This window comes from Trachypithecus francoisi, unplaced genomic scaffold, assembly GCF_009764315.1.
Source record: "Trachypithecus francoisi isolate TF-2019V2 unplaced genomic scaffold, Tfra_2.0 Lachesis_group1, whole genome shotgun sequence".
Taxonomy (NCBI): Eukaryota; Metazoa; Chordata; class Mammalia; order Primates; family Cercopithecidae; genus Trachypithecus; species Trachypithecus francoisi.
This window is the reverse complement of record NW_022681454.1, coordinates 70,922,131-70,942,209: the sequence shown is the minus strand read 5'-3', so window position 1 is coordinate 70,942,209 and position 20,079 is coordinate 70,922,131. Positions and strand designations below refer to the sequence as shown.

Here is a 20,079-nt window from a genome sequence, read left to right as displayed (position 1 = left end):
GCCTTCTTCAAAATTAATTTTTACATATGCAAAATTATCCCTTTCAAATTTGACATCTGTCACTTGATTAATGATCTAATCTGTATGAATATATTTCAGTTTCTGAAATAAAGCTACAAGTCTGTACTAATCTAATAAATGAGAACATAAATGTTAACATTTGGACATTTTTCCCATGTATATTTTAAAATTACAAGTCCTGCAAGAATAAACTAAGATTGGTAACCTATGGGCAATCTTGCTGTAGACTTTCAGTTTGTTCTTCTGGTGAAGAGTCCTTTGTTTTCATTTTTCTCCAGTGCCATTTCACTTCTTCATGCTTTTGCTTCCTTTCTTTCTTTCTTTCTTTTTTTTTTTTTTAAGAAATCGGGGCTCATTGAAGTTTTCTACAACTTAACCCTTGGGCCCATCATGTGTTTTCCAGGGGTTAATACCTGACTTCAGTATTTGATCCCATTATTTTGCTTCTAAATCTAAATAGCAATATTGCCTTGATTTAATGGCAATTCTTATTTTTTCTTTTTCGAACATCCATAATAAGCTGAGAGCTTTTCCTTGAAAGTTAGTATACTTCTGAATCCCACTGTAGAATAAAATATTAACACCTAAAATGTTTTCTAAATCATATAAGGAAACATGTAACATGTAATAGCAAAACTCCCTTAGAGATTCTTTATTCAAGAATGTTGATTTTTCAGTTAAACATGTTAAATTTAGTGGCCATTTAAACATGAAATATAGTGACTGATTGTTATGGGAGAAAAATAGTAAATATTTATAATTAATTTTAATAAGACTTTAATAATTAACGACTTTGGAACCATATCTTTCTTAAGATGCAGTTCTCTCTAAAAAACAAATTGAACTCAGTTTCAGATTATCATAAACATATATGATCTTTCCCCTTCATTTTACAAAGTTTCAATCCCTGTAAATATATCTTCCAGAGACATTATAGTGGAGAATAATAATCTGCTGAAAAGAAATATGAATTTACCCTTTTCAAGGAAGATGTGCTGGGAATAAAGAGGTTGGGCTTTTTAGTGTATAGAGATCTCTACTGATTTGGTCCTGTTCTCCCATATACTTAGGAGTTGAGAAGGATTTCATTTCAATTATGAGTCCCACCTGTTGCAAGAATTCATTTTATCTTGATATTTAATACATAACCACAAATATATGAACTTTGTTACCTGCTTATACTCTTGCAAATGACATCTTGGAGGAAACTAAGAGAATGGAATGGGAGTGAGAGCTTGTCTTTCATTCTATACCACTCCGTTCATACCACTCCATCTTCATTCTCAGCTTCATCTTCTCCCTTGAGTTTACAGACACTTCAAAGAAATGAAGGTTCTCTGAGCCTTCAAAAATTTGTTCAGTGAAGCTGCCAAATGACTGATTTCTAAAATCTACTACAGTGTAGCATAGAAGAGAGTGATCCAAAGGCTAAAGGAGAGTAGAAACAGAGTGTTTCCATTAGAGTGGAACTATTTTTTTCCATCTACTATCCCTCGCTCTTAGTCTTTATAAATATAGGTTAGACAAGTAGGGCTCATTAAATTCATACATTAACTTCAAATCCATGTATTTCCTCCTAATACGAGTTATATTTTTGTCAGTAAACAAAATTTTTGTGGAAAAAGAGGAAATTTTGAAAAAATGAGGTACAAATGTATCAGAAGAAGCACTAATAGAGGGAAATCAATCAAGCAAATGTTACCCCTGTGAGACCAGTGAAGACTAACATAGCTTTATAGCCTGCTTTCCTCTTGCCATTCACCATAATTACACCTCATGCCATTTGCATATGTGCTGCAAATACATGAATAATTTATGGTACAAATCTGCTTTTGCTTAAATGAATTTCTGTGTTCATAACATTTTCATTCATGTATATCTCCTCAAGCTTGAAAACTTGTAGTCTCATTAAAACCTTAAGGTACTTACACCACCTGTCTTACATTTTCTGTCAATAAAAGTTACTGTAACATTTTTTTTTCAATGTCGTATTGTTGATCTGATATGGTTGTTAATTAAAGACCAATTATTTAATAACCCTTAATTTTCTCTTCTCTCTACAGGTCATGGGTTATAGGTGCAATAGCTCTTCTCTGCCTATTAGGATTGACCTGGGCCTTTGGACTCATGTATATTAATGAAAGCACAGTCATCATGGCGTATCTCTTCACCATTTTCAATTCTCTACAGGGAATGTTTATATTTATTTTCCATTGTGTCCTACAGAAGAAGGTAAGCTAGAATTCTTTTTTTAAAATATAAATGGCGTACATTTCATGATAGCAAAGCAGCCATAACATATTCTAATATATTATTATTGATATGTTTGTCTACAAGAAATGAAGATACTCATCTTTTATAATAGTAAAACAAAACAAACGCAAAATACAAGCATAATAGTTGGTGAGAGTGTCCAATAGTAAAAAACAATAAACACATTTTCAGATTTAAAAAATTAACAAAAATTGTTTTCTTATATATTTGACTTTATAGTCTTTAATATTCCCATTGATGGCCAGTTGTAGTTGTGTATTAGGAAGTAATTATTTTCTAAAAATGTTGTGGAGGCATGAGATACACACACACACACATATATCATGGAAATATATCACAGTATAGGAAATATATATATGTGGGTTTTAATCTCTGCTCTTCTATTTAAAAACTTATGTGACTTTTGGCAAGTTAATTAACCTCCCCACGTCTCAGTTTACTCATGTGTGACATGAAGGGGGTAAAAATAATTATAAAATATTCAAAGAGATGACTCTGAAAATGAGGTAGAACATTATGTTTTAAAATTTGTGGGAAAGAAACAATAAGATTTATAATTTTTCTTTGGAAAACAAAGGAAATAAGAAGTAAAGATATCCCTTTCTAGGATTTTTAGTTTTAGAGACTAGTGGGACCAAAACAAGAAGTTGAAAAGAGTGTCCACTTGTCACAAGATGGACAAACATAAAACAAAACACTACTCTGTTTCAAATTTAGATGGTAGTGGATATCTAAAATGTGTTGACATGATCACAAATACAGAATAGAGTAGTAATGATGAGGCAGGCTTCTAAATGTATGTTACAGAAAAGAAAAGAGGTAACATTAGAATGGATGCTTTCTAATCTAATTGATTAGAATTCTCCTTAAAAAGAGGTTGTTTTAAAATAGATGAATCCTGCTATAACAGGATATTTTAGAAAAAATAAAATTAAAATAAAATAGATGAACCCTCCCAAATAATTAATATGTATACCTCCCAAATTACAGAAGCCTGACTCAACATATGTTTATGTTTTACTCATTGCCCAATGGATGGGGTTGCCCCATGAAGGGACATAGGCTGATGAAGATTCAAACAACCTCACTCTATGATTTTGTAGTCCTCTTTGGTTTTGACATCCAACAGGAAGTCTTGGGGAGAGAGAGATGATTTTGTACTAAAGATTTGAAAGTGGCTCACATGGCTTCTACTAATTTTTTTTTTTTTTTAATCAGATAGGACTCTGTCGATGGTACCACCTAAACTGCAAGGGAGACAGAAAAACATAGTATAGCTTTTTTAGTCAGAAAGAGAAGAAATTGGGTATAGCTTTTTTAGTCAGAAAGAGAAGAAATTGGGTATGGTGAATAGATAGCAGTCTGCCACACTTAATGTATTTAAAGAATAGGAGACATGTAAGTGGCGAGTGAGAATAGAGCTGGAAGGAAGAACGAGAATCAAGATGATACACTGAATTAAAGATAGGAGAAAATGTCAAGAAGAAGACAGTGGTTGGTATTCTAAAAGACTTCAGAGAAGTCAGAGAGACTAAAACTTGGGAAAGATGTTTAGATTTGGATAGAAGAAAGCCATAGCCATAACTGATGCTCAAGAGAAATACATACAAAAAATGTGAGCAAAATCAGGAGATTAAGGGAAAACGTAGCATTTGCCCACGAAAAAAAGGGAATGTATTAGGTCATTATAATCAGTCATAACATATTGAAATAAAGTAGATTTATTTGCCTGTCATCTTTATTTTGTACATTAGCTGGAAATTTGGACTAACATAGTTTTAAAATTTAATTAATTTATTTTTTTTTTACTAACTCATTAAGAAGTAATTTTTAAGTTTTAAAGTTAATTTGGAAATTTTCTACAAGGCAGAAAAGAAATTTTTGTACTTTACCCACAGATTATTTTGCTTTCAGTATTTTTTATTAGCCAACACCTCTTTCAGTTTTCCCAATATTAATAAAAATGTTATTTTAGTTTTTCTTGTCTTAACATAAACATATCACTGGAATAAGTAAGAATTGCATTTGATACCCAGGTAGAGATTTTACATCTCACAACCCTAAAACAACTTTAGAGTTTTTAATATATTTAACATAAGTTAATTTTTAAAATATATATGTCATCAAGTTCAGTTTTGTGATTCATTAAAACAGAGTTCCAGAAACTGTGGCTCGTGAGCCAAATTCATCCAGCTGCCTTTTATTTTTACAGCCAGGAAGCCAGGAATGGTTACTACATTTTCAATACATAAAGTTTAAAATAAGTATATACACCATATCCTTAGCTTTGGCTCCTGACTCAAAAAGCTTAAAATATTGACTACCTGGACCTTATAGAAAAACTTGCCAGGCCCTGAGTTTGAAAGTTTATTTTCATGACTTACAATAACAAGTAATACATATTGTTCTTTCATCCATTCCATGCTTTGAATTTTAAAACTTTGGTTGCATTTGTATTTGGTGTCAAGAATATGGGCCAACATCAGAAAATACAGAAAACATAATTATTTTTGGTTTTTATTTTATATAAAAAATGTCATATACTTGTCTTTGAAATTGAAGAAATGGTTGGGAGGTGTTTTTTCTTTTAAGCCATCTGATTAAATTTCACTAATATGCCATCGCTGGTATAGTTGCTTATATATTTTGATTAGATAAATATGAAGTATTTCATATTTGAAAATTGTTGTCTTATTGAATTATTTGTCGATTGCTTCAACTTATTCGTAAAATTAAAATTTTTGAGTCATCAGTCTTTTTCTGAATATAGATTGTATAAACAGTGTTTCCACCGGCCACATTAAAGTGGTCACTTTTACTTTTGTCGTACATTCAAATATTTTATATATTCTCAGAGCTTCCATGATCATTTTATTTCTGATATGAGAAATATCAGAAATATTTTATTGGTAAGATACATTCTCTTTCCTGTCTTCTATGTTCTAGAACAGCATCACACCAAAATAGAATATCATCTGACTAGGGTAACTAAGATGCAGTGCCATGTGAAATAGTAGATTAGAATATGCAAATGATTGAACAATCAAATAACTGTTTTATTGTAATCTAAAAAATGTTTCCTGGACATGGTCCATGTAATTTTTTTTCTTCTTTTGAAGACATATGCTTACCATTTCAAATCAAATCACAGCAAAATAAAGTCAGTATAATGATTCAGTAAGTAATGTAGCTAATGCGAAACTTGGCATCACCAAATATCTTGATTTTCTGGTTGTTTATATTATCAGTTCAGAACATTTAATCTTTGTTGGAAAATTCAGATAGTCCATGATGAATTATTGTGGCTTAAACAATATTGCTGATTTTGTAACAGGAGGGAGAGTGGTTCTCTTTCTGTCTTCTTTGCCTTTATTCCTTATTGTACTGAAATATTTGTTTAGGTTTATATCACTTCATTCAAATATCATTTCTCATCTAGAAACAAACATATCATTTGCTGTTTACCTTAGGAAAACAATGGGATGTTGCAGGGGGAAGTTATGATCAAAGTTTAGATTCCTAGATATGTTTCATAAATCAGTAGAAATTACTAAGCTATCATTGATACTGCTTACTTTTGGTTAGAGATTATTTTAAGCCTTCTCAAGTTCTAATTAAAGCATTTGTCCTCATTCTTTCCAGACACAAAGAAGGAGATAATTAATAGATTACTTTAATAATGATATTAGTGATATACAATGCCTGTGCTGGTCAATGAGTTCATGTTTCAAATATGGCATCTTAGAGCTTTTTGATCATACAGCACTCGTGAAATTTAGAGTTTTCTCCCAAGGCACATCGCTTGACCTTTTCAGTCTTGTTTACTCTCATTACTTAACCCATTTCAATCAATTAATCTATAAAATGAAGTTAATAATTATTTTTCAGACTCATTTTGAGGGACGTACCTAGCACAATTCCTGACACATAATAGTTAAAAAGTAGAAGTTTCTTCTTTTCACCCTCCCTGCAGATGCATCTTAGAAACACACATAACTGGGTGCAGACTGGTGTCTTTTTTAAAAATAAACAAAATATGGACTAACTTGTAAACACGGAACAAAAATGATTGTCTCTATTTCTAATTATTGATAAATGTAGCACAGAAGAGACTGGTTGCAAAACAAATCAATAGCATTTTAAATATATTAAAAATAAGTAATTTTGCCATGCTAGAGCAGAGAAAGGCCTTCAAGACCAGCACATCATAACCCTGTTTTGTTCATTCTATTCTTTGTGGTGAGAATGCCTTTTTCTCCTCTTCTCCCCTATCTTTTATTTCAACTTCACTCTGTGAATTAATTCCAGACGCTCTTTTGAAGACTTTCTGAGAAGCGGTCTTCCCCAAGAAGCCCTCCTTGGCCCCCCACACCTACTTCCCACAGGCACTCCTCTTCTTTGTTTGAGTCACCTCACCCTATCTCCATCATTGCTCTTATCCCATAATAAGCACTCGATAAATGTGAGTTCTTTGAGCAAATCTGCATATGTTCTGTCTTTGATTCTCCTATGTCTTTGACACAATGAATTTTACAATAATAAGATGAAACGTTCCCATTTTGAATACTAAATTTAATGTATCATTTACATACCTTTTTTTGCTTTTGATTCTAAATAACATCCCTTTTTAAAGCACATGTTCAAAACTTTGATTTAAATAAAATCTTATTTGAATATTACATTATCATAAGTTGTGGAAAAAATGAACTAATGCAAAATCAAATACATAAAGGCCTAAGAATAATTTATGTATATGATGTTGTTTCATAATATAAATTCATGAACATATAATCGATATAATAAGATGTCCCTTTGTTGTTATTGATAGTAGATACATGATTTAAGGCAGTTACTGTTTATTTTTATATGCCTTGTTCAATTAAATAGGCAGTAATAAAAATTTTAGACATGATTAAAATTTTTACCAAAAGTTGATGTATTTCTCTGAAAACATCAGCTAAAAGTTTTATTTTTCCCTGTAATTTTATTATAATATAATTAATTATTTAATTATTAATTAATAAAAATATAATTAAGTATTTAATCAAGAATGCTTTAAAGAAAAGTAATTATATTCTCTGTGATTATTGAGCAGAACTATTTTGAAGGACTACATTTACAATCTTTTTAATTTTTGTTCTCAATTTGAACATTTGATCTCTTTTAAAATAAACTTCAGAGAAATATAGATTTAGAAGAAATGATTAGCCCAACATACTCATATTTTCTGTCTTTAAATATCCTTTCTCTGCTTTCTCACTTTCTCTGATCTCTCTCTCTCTCTCTCTCCCCGACTTCTTACCCTACTTCCTCCATCCCAGTCTCTTTAACTTCCTAACTAGGCTTCTACCTAAAGAACAACAACTACAATTCCTTTGCACCAATAGGCTACTTCATATCAAATTTATGAAGCTAAAAATAGTATCTTCGATGGGCTTAAGTATATGTTCTTGGAACTAAGAGAAAGTACCACTATGATGTGACGGGAGGAGTGTGAGTGTGTGTGTATGAGTGTGTGTGTGTGTGTTTTAAAAGGCTCCAGAGTTAGGCAAAATTTCAAGCTTGACAGTATGCATATAATTATGTTGTATTGTAAAATACATGCTGAACAGACTTTCTTATATCTGTAGGGCAAGGAAACAATTATGTTATCTAAAAATAAAACTCACATACATTGTCTACTTTTGTTCCTACCTGCAATGAATTACTTCCTAATAGAAGTTAATATTTAATTGTCTAGGTACGAAAAGAGTATGGGAAATGCCTGCGAACACATTGCTGTAGTGGCAAAAGTACAGAGAGTTCCATTGGTTCAGGGAAAACATCTGGTTCTCGAACTCCTGGACGCTACTCCACAGGCTCACAGGTAAACAATATTTGTTCACTGAAATGAAGTAATTCTTAACTATATTCTGTAACCAGTTACTGTCCCTTACGATTGGCGCTAATTTCTATCCTGTGTTTAACACATCGTTTTTGTTGTTTCACTGTGTCTCACATGGGAATGATTCTGACAGAAATGGAAGAAACTAAAACTGTATTAAAATGATGAAATTGAGGTCTCAGTTTGCATAATAATTAATGACTTCAGATTGCTTTCAGTTCAATAAATGCAGCAGGTAAAGAATTTTCCAGTTCACCCAAAATTCAAAGAAAGTAATATTTCATGTATATAGAAATGTGATATATTGATATGATTCTAATTCTTATAATTCTTCTAACTAGTATAATAATTATCACAAACTGAGACAATTTACATATGATATGATATGTTTAGTAAAAATAACTATGACTCAACCTATTATGTGCTGAGAAGTTGAAGAAAAGTCAGGGCAGTGAAGACTACTACAACAGCACTATTAACATAGCTGGTCTAAGCTCCACTCCCGTTTGCCGAACACTAGACGCAGCAGCATAGTACCTTACCAGAAAAAGTTTAAGCTTTTAGGTAAACTGTGTGCCATTTTTCCCAGGGCACAGAGTCAGCTCAAAGATTATTACATAGAAATTTTAACAACTCCTGTATGTTAAGATAAGCCTGTCAAATAAAAGACTTAGAGTTGTGTAGGTCATGAGTGAGTTTGATTCAAGCTAGCAAACTAGTATTATTTGTTTGTTCGTTTTTTGAGACAGAGTCTCACTCTGTTGCCTAGGCTGGAGTGCAGTGGTACAATCTCAGCTCACTGAAACCTCTGCCTCCTGGGTTCAAGCAATCTTCCCATCTTAACCTCCAGCCTTCTGAGCAGCTGGGACCACAGGCATGTGCCACCATGCCCAGATAATTTCTGAGGTTTTTGTAGAGATGGTGTTTCGCCATGTTGGCCAGACTGGTCTCAAACTCCTGGCCTCAGGTGATCCACCTGCCTTGGCCTCACAAAGTGCTGGGATTATAGGTGTAAGTCACCCAGACTAGTGTTTTTAGGATTGCATGATTCAGTAGAAACAAAAGTCATGTTTTCAGTGTTGCCACTTAAATTTTTCTGAGGAAGACTTGAGTTTAAATTGATAAATGAAGTTATAAATCAAGAATTAATTTTTCTTTACTCTTTTAGCTCAACCTATAAATCGAATTATTGTTTCATAAATTTGGTTATTTTATATAAAATAAGAGCGATTACTTCATTTTTTCTTTGATGAATGTTCAATTGGCTTGTAAGCTTAGTCGATTAAATTTCCCTAAATAATTTCATTTATATGCTTAGAAAATTTAATTTCCTTATACCTTTTAAACATCATTTATAAATTTAATATACCTGATTGTCTCAAACACATCAACTGTCAGACTAGACAGTCATACACACCTAACTAGCACTTGAACCAGTTATAAATCAATGAATGACCAGTGTTTTCATAGTTTCCTCACCAATTGAGTTTTTAATTTTACAAATAAAATCATATCTTTAATATCAATCTGATATTTCCAATTAAAATTTTAAAAGCTAACATATAACTGTCAAAAATATCAGACTATCTTAAGTAGTTTTACCAACCACAAATCATGAAACTTAAATATAATTGCATGATTATTAATAATCTGAATTTGATTTATTTTTTACACACCACACTGAGGTTGTAAAGTTGCAAATCAGAGGAACAATTGTCCCAACTCAGATGGATGGAAATTTCTGAGTTTAGGACTACTAAATTTGCCAATCAGAGATCTGAATTCTCACATAAGAGTGGGAGCAGACCAGGATGATGCTTACAGCATGAGCCCCTTTAATAATTAATGCCTTTATTTTCAGACTCATAATCCCTTGCTCTTCCCCTGCTTTTTGTAATAGCTTTTTCCATGACTTTTCAATTGATATTGCTGAGATTCTCTATATCATCCAGCCTGATTAGATCCCACATGCTTTTCACATTACTGAGCTCATCAGCTACCATCCTATGGTCATTTTATTGAAATATGTCATTAATATTATAATAATACTTGGGGGGTCTCATTTACTACATTACAACAGAGTTGTGCAATGTTTAGCAATACTTCTAAACTATGAGTTAAGGCAGTACAGCTCAATGGAATAATAATAAACTCTGTGGGTGGGTATACCTTGTTTTGAATTCTGGCCTTGCTATATACCAAGTATGACACAAAACAAGTTACTAATCTCATTGACACTCAGTTTTTTCATCTGTAAAATGGTGGTAATAAATACTGATGTCTTAAGTTGCTAAGAAGATTGAACTAATATACACAAAAGAGAATAAATTGTGGGTGCTCAGTAAACAGTGGTTGCTACCATTTATTACTGTTGTTATTATAGAATATTATTGTATATATATTTTAAGTTGTATCATATTTTTCCCCATACTCTTGCAATGTGTAATATCACAATTCTACTCTTGGATAATAATTTACATTTTTTCTTATACTTAATAAAATACTAATTCTGATTAACTATGACCATCCAAGCCTATGTAAGGTTATAGTTACTTAAATCTATATTATTTGTTTAGGTAAGACAAGTAAATACATTTCTCACTAATCATGGTCATCCATAAGCAAATACTAAAATGCTGATATTAAAACAAAATTTGGGGAGTATGGATGCATCTTTCACATAACAGCACTTCTAAAATAACTATATTTTATTTAGAAATATTGAGTGCTTCCTATATAATGCCATCAATTTTCTAATCTCTGGGGATAAAATGGTTGAAAGACATACAACTTCCCCTGTGATCTGGAACTTTTATTCTACTATTGGAAGATAGAAAGTGTATTAATTACAAACAACCCAACAAAAATATCAAATGGGAAAGCTGGCAGAGAACAAAAATATGATGTCAATTAGCCAGGTGGCTACTGGAATTAAGTGCTGGAGAAAGACTACCTTTGGAAGTGGTACTTATGCCAAAGTCTGAGTTACAAGATTCTAAATGAAGGAGAAAAGGAAATTCAGGGGAACAGAATTCTAAGTGAGAAAATGTCTAATGCAAAGCCTTTATGGTGTGGAGAACTTACAAAAACTATTAGCCAAAGTAGGTTAGAGGGAGAATGAGACAGAAAGTCAAAGAAAAAGGAAAGAGACTGATCCCTAGGTATTTGTAACAGTATGAAAATTAAATTTTATTTTGATTACTTTGGATAGCCAGTGAGATAATTTAGAAATGAAAGTGATAGGATACAATCTACATGTAATAAACATTATGTTGCTACATTGTGGATAATGGAGGGGATGATGGCCAAGACTAACAAGTAAAAATCCTCTTCACTTCTTGCTCCTCCAAACTTACTTCCTGGTCCTAATCACTTATAAAAGTTTTATAATATGCATCAGTCACACAAACATATTCACAGAAATGGGTGTAAATTTTTTTTTTTTTTTTTTTGAGTCGGAGTCTCGCTCTGTCGCCCAGGCTGGAGTGCAGTGGCCGGATCTCAGCTCACTGCAAGCTCCGCCTCCCGGGTTTATGCCATTCTCCTGCCTCAGCCTCCCGAGTAGCTGGGACTACAGGCGCCCGCCAACTCGCCCAGCTAGTTTTTTGTATTTTTTAGTAGAGACGGGGTTTCGCTGTGTTAGCCAGGATGGTCTTGATCTCCTGACCTCGCGATCCACCCGTCTCGGCCTTCCAAAGTGCTGGGATTACAGGCTTGAGCCACCGCGCCCGGCCTTGGGTGTAAAATTTTTTTAAACTATGGATTGAAATAATATCTTTTGACTTTCTTGTAATTGTTTTGTCATTTATCTTTCATGTATTTTATTGACTTTTAGATATATTTGCTTTTTATTATATAATATTTGAAAAATTAAAAAGTGACATATGTATATGAAACATTGAAACATTTTAATAAGATGAACACCTGTGAACTCAACATCCAACCGAAGAAATAGAACATTTTCAATATGTTTTCCTTTTTATTTAACCTCTCCCTAATCAACCCCTATGTCTTCCTCCAGAGAGGCTCCTAAATTTTATTTTTCCATTCCTGCAACTTACTCCAATTGTTTCCCTCCAAAAAATGTTGTTCAGCATTCCTTTTTGAAATCTTTGTTTAAAAACGGTATTTTATTGTATGTAGTCTTCTCTGACTTGTGTTTTTCACTCCCATATTCTAAAACTCTTCCTGATTCATTCCATAAATATCTAAGTGTGGCCTCTGTGCTGTATACTATATACCTTTTTCTCTGCCTGGAATACTTCTCCTTTTTCTCCTTTTCCTTTTTTCCTCTTTTCTCTTTTCCTCTTAAACTATGTTTGGTGTAGTGCAGTGAGTTGTTAACCTCCTGCACTCAGGAGCCAGATGACTGCATTCCAATGCTGATTATTAGATCTGTGCCATTAAAATGTTCATTAACCACTGTGCTTCGGTTTTCTCATGTATAGTATTACCTACCTCATGGAGTTCTTGTGAGGTTTTGATGGGTGAATACGTGAAAGGTATATATTATGGAAAAGAGAGCATAGAAAAATTGATACAGATGTATATACACACATGCACATATATAATATACATACACTATGTATGTATGTGACACGTATATGTACCTCAATTAACAAAAAAGACAAAAATTCTGTTTTCATAAAGCCTCAAGCCTATTGCAGACATCAGACATTAAATATTAGCCATTAAATGGTTAGCTATTAAGTATAAATGTAAGAAATAATTATATAATACATGGTATTGTAGGAGATGTTAGTGACTGTTGGGGGAATGTAGGAGGGGAAAAGGGACTGAGATGTGATTGAATTGTGTGTAGCCTCCAATTCTAAGTAGGGTGGTCAAGTTATATCTTCAGAAAAAAATATTTTAGAGTTAAAAGGATAAAGGAATTATGCATACCTGTATCTGGGGGAAGAGCACCCCAGGCAGAGAAAACAACCAGCATTGCCAAGCTCTGAGGCACAAACATGCCTGGCATGTTAGAGAACAGCAAGGGGACAGGTGCAGCTAGAGCAGATAGGGGAGATAAATAGGAGATGAGAAAATGGGGACAGCTCATATAAATATCACCTAACAATAATAACTTCGTCAACTCCAGATAAAATGTTACTTCTTCAGTCTGCATTGTTCTCAGACTCCCTAGAGAAGGACATGTCCTTTAATATATGGTAAAAATATATGGTATAATTGGTAAAAGTCTTTACAAATTCTGTAGTATAAAGAATAGTCACAAAAGTATACAAAACATAAGTGTATGGCACAATTAATTATTACCACTTCTCAGGGCAAGTATTAGTATACTGAGAATAACCTGGAAACACTTTGAACCTGTCTCAATCATTAACCTCCAAACATAACCACTGTCTTAGCTTTTATAAGCACATTTTAGTTTGTATATTTTGATGCTCATTAACCTGAAATCATTTAGTACATACTCTTTTATGTTTTCCTTTGTTCCCAAGACATCTACATTACTGCAGGAGGCTATGAGCTTTTTAATTTTCTTTGTTTTATATTTTTGTATAGTTTATTCATCCATTCTACCATTGACAGTCATTTTGGTTGTTCATATTTCAGCTATAATATTTAATGATTGTATGGAGATTTGTGGGCATATTGTACCTTTGCATTTATTTTTGTGATAATTTAACTAATCTGTTACTAGTTTAGCAGCTCCATCAGGGTCAAGACATTTTGTGCTTACATTTCACCTTTGTATCTTATAGGTTAGTATTTGGCAGACACTAGAGGGTAATTGATATTTTTAATTAATTAATTAACCAACTAATGAAACAAATGTGAGAGACTGGCTCCCATCATTGTCTTTTTGTTTATTAGTTTTCTGTGTGTGTCTGTGCCTGTGTGTGTGTGCATGCAGGCATTTGTCTACCTAGGGAAATGTGATATACAACAATATATCTGAAGAATAATCATGCTCCAAGATTCATAAAATCAATTGTCTAATATTCTAACATTGGTTACTCCCATTATTCAAGAAGTTCAAATGTATTTGGAACATAACCCATTGTAGGCATGGTTTCATAAGTAGTAGTAATATTTCTTACAACTATTTCAACCTTGGAAAAACTTCTGAAAATATTTTGTTTCTTCCTCACAAGATTGTTAATACTTTTTGGATCTATAACTCAATAAAATGGCATAACAGAATAAAACAGAAAAAAATCCCGCCAATGGAAAAAGTTTATAATATTTATTTTCTTGAATTATCTGACACTTAGAAATTTGAATTTAAGAATGTCAATAATAATGTAAGAATTTTTAGTTATCTCTAAAACTTCCTACTGAAGCAATGAATCAACTAACTTTATTTTCTTCAAAGAAAGAAAAGTCAGGATAGTTATGCAATCCCTAAAATTACATTGATCTTCCTATAAAAGTTATGAGAAATTTAAGTTTGGTAGCATTTTAATAATGTTCTCTTTTCTTTTCTTAGCAAATTCTTTTGCAAGATTCTGATTTCTTAAACTAAATATTTTGTTAGAACTGGCAATTTAATGCATATTTAAACATTCTCATTCTGATAAAATTTACAGTAAAAATTGTTTCACCTTGGAAATTAAAATTTTCTAATTCTAACTGTCTGAAGATATATACGTCTGTATATCTTCAACATATTTAAGTTGGTATAGTACTTCACATTTATTTCTTTTTTCAGTTATAATTACCTTTGGTATATAAGCATTTAGGAATACAGTTAATGAGAACCATGTATTATCATGAACGTTATTTCTGATGTTCTCATGCTACTGTACTGCAAACATGTATTTGTTCATTTGTCAAATACTAGAAACAAACATCTCATGTAACTATGACAGAAAAGGAAAGAATGATTTGTGTGAAAATTCACTGTCTCATGAGTTCATTTTCTTTCTCCCTTTTCCCCCACCCAGAGCCGAATCCGCAGAATGTGGAATGACACAGTTCGAAAGCAGTCAGAGTCTTCCTTTATTACTGGAGACATAAACAGTTCAGCGTCACTCAACAGAGGTAATTAGAAATAATTTTTCATATTTATTACTTTTCTGATTAAGGAGTTCTTAAATGCATTGCTTTATTTGCAACTTCTGAACCTGTTCCACGTGATAGAAATATTGTAAGAACATAAAACTTGGTTGAGTGTAGCAATGTGTTCCTTATTCATAAGACACTTTAAAAAAAATCCTGAATTTTCCAGAAGTCTTTTCCAAAAGGAAATTAGAAAATAAGAAACTTTTTTTCCTAGTCATCTGCTGCTGCTATAAACGAGCACTGTCAGGTCTCATTGGAAGCAGTGAAAATGGGCAATTATGTGGCTATATAGTCGGCTAAGCATCATAGAGTTCCACATTGTCTTAGGTATAAAGCAATTTCATAGTCTTTGTGGAAGTAAAAGTATACTGTCTAATACCTACTTAAGGCAACCTGTGTACTTGGAAAAAATCACATCTTAATATCTAAAAGACTTAGCTGTATAATATTGGATATTTAAAGATTTAGGAGAAAGGATACTTTGGGGTATATTATGATTTTTGTGTATGTGCTTGTGGTTCAGTGCTCCCTGGGAGGCATTTAGATTTTTGAAATGAAGAAATGAAGTTCCCTTAGTCTATTGCTTTGTTTGTGGTCGAGTTTTTTTCCTTGATCTTATGTTCTCTCTCTCTCTCTTTCTCTCTCTCTCTCTCTTTCTGTGTGTGTATGTGTGGGGATATGATTAGAATTCATTTTGCTGCGGTAAAAATGACCAGATGCAATTTTGTGGAGACCAAGAGGCTACTACAGTCAGCAATGGGAAATATTTAGAATATAGTTTTATCCGGGAAGGAGGCATTTGTATGAATTTAAGTTATTTTTATGATGAATATTATTATTTTCATCCCCAAACTAGAATTATTATTTTGTTTTTAACTCATTTCTGTTAGTTATTTTGTTGTATTTTATGCTACTTAGGAAGAAATAATGTAATAATTATAACATATGATTCAGAAACGTTCAGATGCTAGTACTCTCAATTATTTGTACTCAAGTAGGTTACATCTTATTTATATAAAGAAGTTAGGACAGGCAGTGTCAAGATTGAATTTGATGCAGGGATCCATGTTTTAATATAATCTTAATTGAGTAATTGAGTCTCATGTGTTGTTTGGGGTAACAATATAGCAACTATAAACTAGTGATGATTTAAAATTATCTACATCACTTTTTCTTGATTAGTAAGAATAGTGAGTGAGAATATTCCTCCAAATATGAAGAAAATATATTAAAATAAAACAACTACCTCCTAGTATTTTGTTTCATTATTAGTTTGTTTTTATTGGCTAGAATATATTCATGTAGACAATATCTCTCAAGTATTCATCTTTTTCAATTGAGTTTTAATGTTTAGCTTGTGAAAATTTCTTTTAATATGAGTATTCTAACTTTTTGACATTACTTTTAAATCGTAAAGAACAAATTACTTACAAACACCTCCATAACCTAGGATTAATTTGCTTACAGATGACTAATTTTCTGTATTCTTTAAACAATTCCATATATAAGAAAATTTACTGCATGTTCCAAGAAAGAGAATTGTCCTTACCTATAGGATTTATTGATAGAACTATCTTGCATTTAAAGATCCTGGCAGCCATAGAATAACTATTGATTAAACAAAGAATGAGGTAATATGATTTTAATGATGAATTGTTTTTATATTGTTAGGATAAAATATGTAAAATTATTATTTTGTCTAATACTGTTATCTAAATTCACGTAAAGATAATAAGGTATGTAAGTTAAGTAAAAACTGCTATGAATGGATACTATTTATGGGCTTAAAGTTAATCACTATATAACACTACATTTAGTTTCTTCCTTTTTAATTGCTTCTTCAGAATTTAATCAACTTGGAATATAGTGACGTGTAGATAACTGGATCAATTTGAAATATATTTAAAGGAAATAGTATTATTTTATATTGGCTGGTCGTATGTTTAAGTCTGTTTATCAAAATCTCTAGTTTTAAAAGATATTTCATACAGTTATTAAAGGAAGGGTATACAATTTCTTGTGACATTGAATAAGTTACTTTAATGATGACTTTTTATAGATAATTCAATTGAATTTATCATTTAAAAGCTGCCCAGATAGTGATCATTTCATCAGGATATATATTCTTCCTTTCACTTAGTGACTTTATTGGTGCTAGAAATCATAGTGATCTTCTTCATTTCCTATATTAATTTCTTTGTGCCCCTCAAGTCAGAAGCTCCTAGTTTTATTCTCATCTTGTTTTTTTAATCTTAGATGAGTGGACTACTTGAAATTTTGTTTCTTCATATTGTATCTCTGAAGATAGTCTTTAACCTCCTTCTTTAATCTTGTCTTATTTCCCAGGGTCCTATCTTCCCTGCATTCAGGCGTGTGTATCATATTTAGGTAGGTGACATCCAAGATTCATCTTTTCAGATAAATAGTCACCTCAGCAACATAATTATTCACTCCTGTTTATTCAATAGATTATATTCTCTATTACTAAAATAAAAATCTTAGATACTACATCTTTACATCTTCATATATTCTAACTTCCCATTCATTTAGTTTTTTATAGATACTGTTTTTGTTTTAAATTCAGACCCCATTTTCCTTTCTTTCTAAGTTAGATATATTAAATCTCTTATTTTTGTCTTTAAGATAGTTCTGACCCTTGAAAACGACAACCTGTTGTCCAAAAATTAGTCCTATTTTTAATTTAGGTTTTCTTTCCTGTTCATTCCACTGGCCAATTCATCAAAAGAGTATTATTTTATATTTTTGTATGTTTTATCATCTATTCTTACAAACAAGAATCAATCATTATTATCTTTAGGATCCATTAGGAATAAAGAATACATCATGCAGTGTAGAACTACTTCTCAATGGTATTTATTTTTTTAAACCATCTCAAATATTCTATTCTTGAATTAGCTTGTTGTATCGTAAGTATGAGATTACCTTTCTAGATTTCCCAGTGTGATAAATTTGATTACTATTGGGATTTTACTCCTTGGAAGCATGTGAAACCTTGGAAGATTTATTGATATAATAATTTTCAATGAGTATATTAATTCCTTTTTATTCTCTTTGGAAGTTTGTTGTTTCATAACTTTATCTTTTTAAAATCTTTCATTAAAATTGTACTTTGAATATCTATAAATATGAAGATGTTTTAGAAAACATCACAAAATGTTTTCTATACATTTTCAAATATTTTTCTCCAGCCAACTTGTTTTGCACAATGTTACACACTTAGACAAATTCAGAATTCCTTGAGGCCAATACCCCAGCACTATTATCAAGTTAACTTTAGCAATCCAGCTGAATACACAAGTAGAAGGAGCTTTAGAAGAGCTGTAAGGTGATGGTTGATTATAGAGAGTTTCAACAAAGATTAACTCTACGCCAAACCCAAGTTTTCACAAACTTATAGGACTTCAGGATGGTTATTCATTGGTTCATTTAAATATTTACTGTTTTGCTCATACCTTGAAGGTTTAGTCAGCACTCAATCCCCAGTCTCCTCCCAGGGCTGCTGGAAATCTAATTCAAATCTCTAGTAGCTCCAACTTTCTGGTAGCGGTAAAAATGACTTGTAGCTAGTCTTTTCCACCCATAACTCCTACCAATAATCTCTGCAGGTCAAATCTTATCTTGAGCTATGTATTTATTTACTTTTATTTTATTTTATTTTATTTTATTCATTTTTTTCATTTATTTTTGAGACAGAGTCTTGCTCCGTCACCCAGGCTGGAGTGCAGTGGCATGATCTCAGCTCACTGCAACCTCCACCTCCCCAGTTCAAGCAATTCTCCTGCCTCAGCCTCCTCAGTAGCTAGGATTACAGACATGCACCACCACACCTGGCTAATTTTTGTAATTTTAGTAGAGACAGGGTTTCACCATGTTGGCCAGACTGGTCTTGAACTCCTGACCTCATGATCAACCCACCTCGGCCTCCCAAAGTGCTGGGATTGCAGGCGTGAGCCACTGTGCCGGCTATTTTTGTTTTTTTGAGTCAGGGTGTCCCTCTGTCACCCGGTTTGGAGTGCAATGGCATGATCATAGCTCAGTGAAGCCTCAAACTCCTGGGCTCAAGTGATCCTCCTGCTTCAGCCTCTTGAGTAGCTAGAACTACAGGCTCCCACACCATTTTTTTTTTTTCTACTTTTTTTAGAGTTAGGGTTTTGCTATGATGCCCAGGCTGGTCTTGAAGTCCTGGCCTCAAGCAATCCTCTGCCTCAGTCTCCCAAAGTGCTGGGATTACAGAAAAGAGCCACAGTGCCCAACCTAGAACTATTTAGATTAACAATGTCTCTAAAACTTTAGTTTTATCTAAAATTTTAGTTTGATCCAAAAATGAAACGTTTACTGAGAAATTTCCTCTGACAGTGGCATGAGTTGTTAAATATTTCTATTTTTTTGTAACTCTATATAAAAATTAGGATATTTTCTGAAATTAGGCCTTATCTTATCATAAATATTATATTTGTTAGGCTTTATGTCATTATAAATATTTTATTGGCTTTATCTCATCATAAATATTATATTTTTCATTTTCTTTTTATTTAATTAGTTAGATAGAGGTCAGAAACTTCCCTTTGAAAATCAAGTTTTGCTAGGTAGCTCTTACCAATATGGATCTTTGAATCACAAAAGAGTGCCCCATTCTCATCCCAGCCCTGAAGTTATTGCAAAAATATGCAATTTGAGCGGTAGAATTAGAAAAATGGGCATTTTTTTTTTCTTCTGGAACAATTGCTTGGCTAGCATCATGGGTTTTTATTTTTCCCTAAACTATCCTCCATCTTGTCAACCTCCCACACAAGTTAATTTGATTTAGATTTTTATGCATAGAGATCTGACTAGTAAGGGTGTAT

General features: G+C 32.3%; 1 protein-coding gene across 4 annotated transcripts in view; it reads left to right on the top strand.

The window, feature by feature from the left end:
• ADGRL3 (adhesion G protein-coupled receptor L3) overlaps positions 1-20,079 on the top strand; it is an 888,015-nt gene that overhangs the window by 838,810 nt on the left and 29,126 nt on the right. For all 4 annotated transcript variants that reach the window (XM_033214560.1, XM_033214561.1, XM_033214562.1 and 1 more), the window contains 3 exons: positions 2,085-2,253; positions 8,036-8,161; positions 15,097-15,193. In XM_033214560.1, the coding sequence (XP_033070451.1) occupies positions 2,085-2,253; positions 8,036-8,161; positions 15,097-15,193 (392 nt within the window). The remainder of the gene's footprint in view (positions 1-2,084; positions 2,254-8,035; positions 8,162-15,096; positions 15,194-20,079) is intronic.